Source organism: Cololabis saira, chromosome 13, assembly GCF_033807715.1.
Source record: "Cololabis saira isolate AMF1-May2022 chromosome 13, fColSai1.1, whole genome shotgun sequence".
Taxonomy (NCBI): domain Eukaryota; kingdom Metazoa; phylum Chordata; class Actinopteri; order Beloniformes; family Belonidae; genus Cololabis; species Cololabis saira.
Genome location: NC_084599.1, coordinates 6,704,625 through 6,713,107, shown reverse-complemented (window position 1 = coordinate 6,713,107; position 8,483 = coordinate 6,704,625). Strand labels below are relative to the sequence as shown.

The 8,483-nt window shown below is 47.6% G+C and overlaps 1 protein-coding gene across 1 annotated transcript in view; it reads right to left on the bottom strand.

The window, feature by feature from the left end:
• Window positions 1-2,921: 2,921 nt before the first annotated feature.
• plppr3b (phospholipid phosphatase related 3b) overlaps window positions 2,922-8,483 on the bottom strand; it is a 25,216-nt gene continuing 19,654 nt past the window's right edge. The window contains exon 8 of the mRNA XM_061736988.1: window positions 2,922-4,685. Within this exon, the coding sequence (XP_061592972.1) occupies window positions 3,315-4,685 (1,371 nt within the window). The 3' untranslated portion in view covers window positions 2,922-3,314. The remainder of the gene's footprint in view (window positions 4,686-8,483) is intronic.

Here is an 8,483-nt window from a genome sequence, read left to right as displayed (position 1 = left end):
TTGAACTGTTGTCAGGAATTAATTAATGACTTTGCCCAGCGGAAGGCCCGGAAAGTCAAACTGTAATTGTAAGTAATGACCCATTATTATTAATATTTGTTATAGTGATAGTGTATCACTAGTTTGTTTGTGTTTATGCGTGTTTATGATGTTCTCATTTGTGGTGTGCCGCCGTGCCAACAAATTTCAATCTGTGCGCTGTGTGGGTTTATTCTCAGCTGTTGCACTGCCGGTGTTCTGTCTCACACTGGCGCACTGTGTGCGTTATGCTGTTGGTTATATGTGCTATATATATGGGATTTTTTTTTAAACATATCTATCTGCGCTGTGGTTGTGTTAAGGGTTAAAGCTGTCAGTAGTGCCCGTTGTCATTTGAATGGTGATGCATCTGCTGTGAGATTGCGTCAATCACAGCGTGTCTGTTTTGCATTGTGATGGGCAGGGCCCGGTTTAATGATCTTGCATCGGGGCCCGGTGCTGAGTTGTTTCGCCACTGATTGTGTTGTTTTAGGTCTTCATTCACAGCTCAGAAGCTAAGTGGCTAAAGGGACAACAGCTAGTAAATGCCTGCCAGCTGTCAAAAGACACGCCCCCAACTGTACATACATTAATGGTTTAATATAATTTTCCCAGATGAGCTACATTAAAATGCCCCTGTACAGTTGTCAAGGATGACAAATCGAACTATGGAAACCAAAATTGTTAATGTACTATGGTGTAAATGTTTATTTTAGCTGTACGGAAGGACATTTTAACATGGAGGTCAATGGAGATGAACTCACTGTTGGACCCAGGTCCTAGTGGTCAGTAGAGGAACTGCAGACCACACTGATGGGGGTTAAATGAAGAGACGTTAAACATGATGAACATGTTTTATTGTAACTTTTCAAAGCATGCAGCATCATCTTCACTCTGACAAATTGTTTGTATAGCAGCACGTTAACTTTTTTGTACATTTCAGTCACGACAAACAGATTCCCGGTAAAGTGGGTCTTTTCAATCCTCCGTGATCACATGCAGCAGCAACACAGGCACAGTAACGGCACACACAATTGACTCATCGGCGCCTCAAGTGTACAGATACAATCCCTGACTGGCCATCAGGACCTCAGTAGGCGGTCACCGCAGTTTGGGGGAACATCTTTCATGGGTTTTCAAGCTCCAGTTGGATCTCCACTGACAACATTTAAGAGAAAAATGTATGAATCAATTGACACATTTTCAACAAACATGAATAAAAACAGCTGGGTTGCAAAAGAAACTTCTCATGAGCACTGATCTGTTTTGATTTAGGCCAGGTGGTTTAAGATCCATCAGAATCACAATCAAAGCTCAGCGCCTTACAGAGGTCAAGTACCACAGCTTGACATTTCTTAGCAGTGAGGTTGAAGATAATTGTACTTCAGGTCTGGACCCAGGGCCACCAGGAAGACTGCAGTACCTGTGCTGTCCAGGTGGGAAACCATAGGCCACAACAGTCACATGACTTTACCTTCACCTTAGCTTGAATGTTGTAGTTCCTACATTTTTCAACATGCTGGTTTGTCTGAAACGGGTCAGAACTGAACCAGGACACTTTATCACAGGGCAGAAGTGATGTCATAAAGGTCTTTAAAAAAAAAGTAGTGTTAATGCACATTGCCATGGTACGGTAGCAGAGTTCTTCACTCTAATAATAATAATAATAATAATAATAATAATACATGGTATTTGTTGGTGCGGTTCTGCACCTAAGGTGACCTTACAGAGTTACATTCTCACTTGAAATGTTCAGGGTTTCCTGCCTTCAGACCGCCCACATTTTTATATGAGATCACGTTTCAGCAGCTATCTTGAGATTTTTTTGATGTTAGAAACAGTTTGTGAAGATCATCCTCAAAACAAAAACAAACTCACAGCCTCAACCAATCACAGAAGAGCATGCCTAGAATCACTATAGCAACCAAGCCACCACAACACCATGACAACAACACGCTCCAGGAAATATACAACCGGGGGCTGCAGGGTTCTGGTTCCACTGAAAAGTTCTGATTCTGGTTCTTCAGTATGGCTCAGGTTCTAGTTCTGCAGTATGGCTCATTTCAGGGTTCTGGTTCTGCTGAAGGGTTCTGGTTCTGCTGTATGGCTCAGGTTCTGGTCCAGGGTTCAGTTTGTTGCATGTTTTGTGCTTCCAGAGTGGATCTTTAAAATCGGTTTGTGCTTTTTATATTCATGTTGAATTTCCATGAAATTGCCATGGAAACCATCCAGCATCCGTCTCAGAGGTTTGGTACTGTGGACTTCATCTCTCGGACAGACTTCACCAGGGACATTTCTACCCTTCTGGGTTCTGTGCAGCATTCTGTCATCATTCTGTGCGTAATGGGCGAGTTCATACGCTTCACATGATCCATGACGAATCTATTAGATCTTAAGAAAAAAAGAGACTAGACTTGTGGATCTAGATTCAATAAAGATTTATGCATCTATACTTGTGGATCTAGATTTGTACATCTAGACTTGTGGATCTAGATTCAATAAAGATTTATGCATCTATACTTGTGGATCTAGATTTGTACATCTAGACTTGTGGATCTAGATTTATGCATCTAGACTTGTGGAACTAGATTTGAGGATCTAGAATTGTGTATCTAGACCCGTGAATTTAGATTTTAGACTCATGAATCTAGATTTTCTATATCTAGACTCATGAATCTAGAATTGTGTATATAGACTTGTGAATCTAGATTTGTGTAACTAGACCCGTGAATCTAGTTTTTATATATCTAGACTCATGAATCTACATTTGTGTATCTAGACCCGTGAATCGAGATTTGTATATCTAGTTTCATAGATCTAGACTTATGGATAGAAATTCTTGGATCTAGACTTGAGGATCTAGTTAACTAAATAAACCCAGTAAGCACAAATATAACTGTATGTGTGTGTATGTACATATATGTATACACACACACACACACACACACACACACACACACACACACACACACACACACACACACACACACACACACACACACAATGTGTACGTGAGAATACCAATTTTCTGAGTGTATACATTTGCGACCAGCTCCTAATTTCAGCAGAAAATACTGGATCTTGTAGATGTCCTCCTAGCCTGGGCCCCCTAGTGGCTGCAGGGACTCCTTGCACCTTTGTGGTCCGTACACAACAGGACCCGGCGGTGCTGGAGAAGAACCGTCCACAGTGCTGAATCACAGAGCAGGAAGTTGGAAACATTCAGAACTTGTACTACCTCAGTCCTCTCGGTGGTCAGTCTCAGAATAAGGCTTTTATTTTGAAAGAGTACAAGGCTAATCCTTCAACCGCCCGCCCTGCAGACACTTATAGTAGTTTTCCTGTTCAGTCTGGTTGCGGATCTCCCGATCCAGTAGGATCAGTGCCGTCTTGCGCCTCATAGCTGTCTCCCGGCGCTGAGCGTCGGCTGACGTCTCCATGGGCGGGTGAGGCGGCGCTTGGGAGGACTCCATGGCTGTTCGGGGCGAGGCTGAGCGGCGTGGACAGAAGCTGCTGCCGCGGGCAGCCGAGTCTCCTCGCTTCAGCTTGTTGAGGTCATATGCGTCTCGTGGGGTGTCCCCCCCGTTGGAAACCGAGGCCCACTCCCATGGGTTTCCATTACCTGCCAAGGGCGGGGCCTGAGGAGGGGGCGGCACTTCAACGACGGGGTGGTGAGGAGCATGGGCATCCACGGTGACGATGCCTAGCCCCTCCCGCTGAGACTCGGAGGGCGGATGGTAGTGGGGCGAGTCTGTGTTGGAGGAGGCTCCGGAGCAGGTGGAGGTGGTCTCAGAGGACCTTTCCCCGGAGGAGGAAGACGGGAGGAGGCCCTGCTGCTTGGACATGGCGATCACTTGCATGAGTCTGGGCTGGTTGGCTGCGCTGCGGGCCGACCCCTCCCCGCTCGTCTTCTCCCGGATGGCGAGCCACTTGGCGCGTGTCAAGGCACTCTTTGGGGACACTGGCGGGGGTCCTGCCTCAGGAATCTGTGGAGCTCTGGGAGTCGCCACGGCCTTGATGCCACCTGGGGGTGGGGTTGCATTGCGGGTGGACCTCCCGTAGTGGACGGTGTGATGGTAGATGGGGGCCTGGGAGTCATCGGTTGAGCCCATCTCGGAGCTGTCCTCGCTGACCTCGTCACGAGAGCCCAGGCCTCGCATCTCTATGGATTTCTGCTTCCACTCTGAAACCAGCTGCTGCGACCGCATCGGGTCAACGGGAACCTGCACCGCCTTCAGGCGCCGCTGCACCGTCTGCGCCGGCTGCACCAGTTCTTCTGGACCCTCCGGTCCCACGAGGCCCTCGGTTGAGTGCAGCACCCCGTCAACCTTGATGCTAGCCCTGGGCAGAGTGTTACTGAAGGTCAGCATGGTCTCCTTGCCCATAGGGCTCCGTGGGGCCAGCAGCTCCACATCCACGCTGGCCCTCTTCAGGCTCCCCATGGACTGCTCTCTCTGCAGAGACCCCAGGCCCTCCAGCCGGTCCAGGGGGGCCGGAGCCGCCGCTATCTCGTCGTTGCTCTCAGAGGCGGAGGCGGGGCCCTTGTTGTAGACGGACTCATGTCCTCGCTCCGTCAGGGCGCGAAGAGGGTCCTGCTTCGGTGGTGGTGGTGGGGGGGCCTGTGTGACATCATCAGAAGACTTGAAGTTGGCAACAGCGTGCAGCGCCTGGAGGAGAATAAAAGCAGGCCATCAGGAAAGCTAACCCTGCAGTCTAAAAACAGTCTAAAACAAACCAGCCAGATCGTTCTGTCACTAACTTAAAACGTTCCAGTTTTATAGAAAGTTGGAATGTCCCTGTCGGAGGTTTCGACTGGAACTCTATGGCACTTTTACACTAGTACCTACTCAGCCCAACTCGACTCGCCTTGCCCTCGTTTGTTTTCAATACCCAGATCAAAAGTAGGCGGGTTTGGAGCGAAGCTGCTGTGACGTATTTGATTATGCGATTGAGTCAACCCCCCGACCAATCGGTGGCCTGTAGTGCGATGACGTCAGGTACAGCCCGACTCAGCCCGACTTAGAACCTCGGCAGAATAGTTACAGAAAAAGTATCTACTCGGCACGGGTAGACCCCTAGTAGGAAAGCGCAAAACCGAGGCGAGGTGAGTCGGGCTGAGTAGGTACTAGTGGAAAAGTGCCATACCTGAGGTTGGAAGTCCAGCTCAGAAAGTGGTAGAAACTTCCCCTTTCCCAACCTCATTTTTTTCAAATTTTTTTTCAGAAATAAGCACACTTCTGTCACTTTTATCAGGTACCACGTTTCTACGTACTACACCACGTATAGAATTGGTATAAAATAATTTCCTTAAGAACTGGAGGCAGGGTTGCCCCCATGGCGAATGGATGAATGGGAGGGGAGTGATGTGATGCTACTGTGGTTTCGAAGACCAATCAGCAGATGGAAATAAGGATTGTCTGAGCAGGAAAATCGTCTGTAGTAGCTCCTTGTCCTTGTCCTTGTTCCCACTGGAACCTGCTGGACCAGCTCTGGACTCGTGTTTTTTTTTTGTGTTTTTAGAGTCCTTACAAACACCAGGAAACTGGACCACATTACACCGGTCATGAAATCACTACACTGGCTTCCAGTGAGTCAAAGGATAGAGTTTAAAATCTTACTGCTGGTCTACAAAGACCTGAATGGTCTTGGACCAAAATACATGGTTGATCTGTTAGTTCCTATGAAGCTCCCAGACCCCTGAACTTCATCTGGATCTGTTAGTTCCTATGAAGCTCCCAGACCCCTGAGCTTCATCTGGATCTGTTAGTTCCTATGAAGCTCCCAGACCCCTGAGCTTCATCTGGATCTGTTAGTTCCTATGAAGCTCCCAGACCCCTGAGCTTCATCTGGATCTGTTAGTTCCTATGAAGCTCCCAGACCCCTGAGGTTCATCTGGATCTGTTAGTTCCTATGAAGCTCCCAGACCCCTGAGCTTCATCTGGATCTGTTAGTTCCTATGAAGCTCCCAGACCCCTGAGGTTCATCTGGATCTGGTTTGTTGTGGTTCCAGAACCAGAACCAAGCAAGGTGAGGCAGCGTTCAGTTATTCTGCTCCTCACCGGTGGAACAAACTTCCTGTAGACCTGAGGTCTGCTGCAACTGTAGATCCTTTAAATCAGGATAAAAACATTACTGTTTAATTAAATACTTACCTGCTGTACTCTACTGCCCTTACTTTTTAATAACGTGTGCTTTTTATTATTTTACCTCTTTTCTTATCATCAGTGTATTTGTTATTTACTGTTTAATTGTGTCTTGCCGGTTTTAATGTCAATGTAAAGCACTTTGAATTACCTTGTGTTGAATTGTGCTATACAAATAAACTTGCCTTGCCTTATGGACATGGGAATCGGTATCTGCAGTAATGTGGACTCTGTACTGGTCTGTTGTGGTGAAGTGAGAGTAGAGACTCTGTTTACTGGGGGATCTACGCTCATACCCTCACCTATGGAACTATGGGTAGTGACTAAATAAAACCTGAACCTGGAGGCAGAACCAGGACATGCTGGGAAGATTATATCTCTGGGAACAGGAGGAGGATGGAGGATATGGCTAGATTACTGCCCCCATGAGCTGAGCCTGGATAAGAGAAAGAGGTGGATGGATGGGTGGATGGATTTTGATTTGACTTGTATTAATTGTTTAGCCCTGATGAACATTAACAAATGAAATAAAGCTAGAATGAGGATGATGTTTGGTTCTTGCTGTCAAGTCAAGGCAAGAATCTGTTCATCCCAACCTGCTCTGGGCTGCTGTCGTACCTCTTCAGTTTTATCTTTATAAAACAAACAGGTGGTGTCGGGTGGGCCCTTGGGCTGTATTAAGGCTCTGCTTCGTACTCCTGGTGTGTCTGCTAAAAACCTGGAGAATGATGGTAAATAAAGACCTGACTCCAGTGACTCACCAGCCTCGTCTCCATCAGATCTACACTGATGCAGTTGCCATGACAACTGAAACACAAAGTTGTGCTCATGACAACAGCTGGACAGTTTATCAGCTGCACTGAAACAGAGAAAAAGATAAGAACTCCCATCCGTTCTCACTAAGACCAAAGGAGCCGAGTCCTGGCTAAGACCAGGAGACCTTCCATCATTGTCCCCCGAACTATCTATCAATAATCCACCAATCCTAGTGTAGCCGTCCCACAGCAAGAAGGTCCTGGGTTCAATTCCTGCCGGGGACGCTGTGGGTGCTGAATGCGTGTTAAGTTGACTTCAGCGCCCACACCCTGGGTGGGGTTGGCGAAAGGATCTTTCTGTGTGGAGTTTGCATGTTCTCCCCGTGTTCCCTTGGGTAGCTAATGGGAGATACCCTCACAAAAACATGCAACAGTCCTGGGCTATACATGCCCCCTCTGGCCAGCCGGGGCACCAGATGGGGTGGGGAGGATCCGGCCGGAATAACGTGATCCTTCCACGCGCTACGTCCGGCCGGAGAAGCCCCACCCTGTCTGGTGAAAAGAAGCTGCTCACTCCTCAGGTTAAGGAGGAGACCTGAGCTCAGTGCAGGGCCCTCCCGGGGTTGGTAGAGGATGGCAATGCTCTTAGGTAGATTTAGGGTGACAAAATGGGTCAAAAATGGGTAGAAAAAAAATCAGGGATAAAAATATTAATTAATAAATAAATAAATAAAATCATCCATCCGTCCATCCATCCATCCATCCATCCATCCATCCATCCATCCATCCATCATCCATCCCTCCATCCATCCATCATCCATCCATCCATCATCCATCATCAATCCATCCATCCCTCCATCCATCCATCCATCCATCCATCATCCGGCCATCCATCCCTCCATCCATCCATCCATCCATCCATCCATCCATCCATCCCTCCATCCATCCAGCCATCCATCCATCCATTATCCGTCCATCCATCCATCATCCGTCCATCCATGCATCCATCAATCCAGCCATCCATCCATCCATCCATCCATCATCCATCCATCCATCCATCCATCCATCCATCCATCATCCATCCATCCATCCATCCATCATCCGTCCATCGATCCATGCATCCATCTATCTATCCATGCATCCATCCATCCATGCATGCATCCATCCATCCATCCATCCATCTATCCATCATCCATCCATCCATCCATACATCCATCATCCATCCATCCATCATCCATGCATCCATCCATCCATCCATCCATCTATCCATCATCCATCCATCCATCCATACATCCATCATCCATCCATCCATCAATCCATCCATCCATCATCCATCCATCCATCCATACATCATCCATCCATCCATCCATCCATCCATCCATCCATCCATCAATCCATCATCCATCCATCCGTCCATCCATCCATCCATCAATCCATCATCCATCCATCCGTCCATCCATGCATCCATCGATCCATCATCCATCAATCCATCCATCCATCCATCCATCCATCCACCATCCATCCCTCCATCCATCCATCCATCCCTCCATCCATCCATCCATGCATC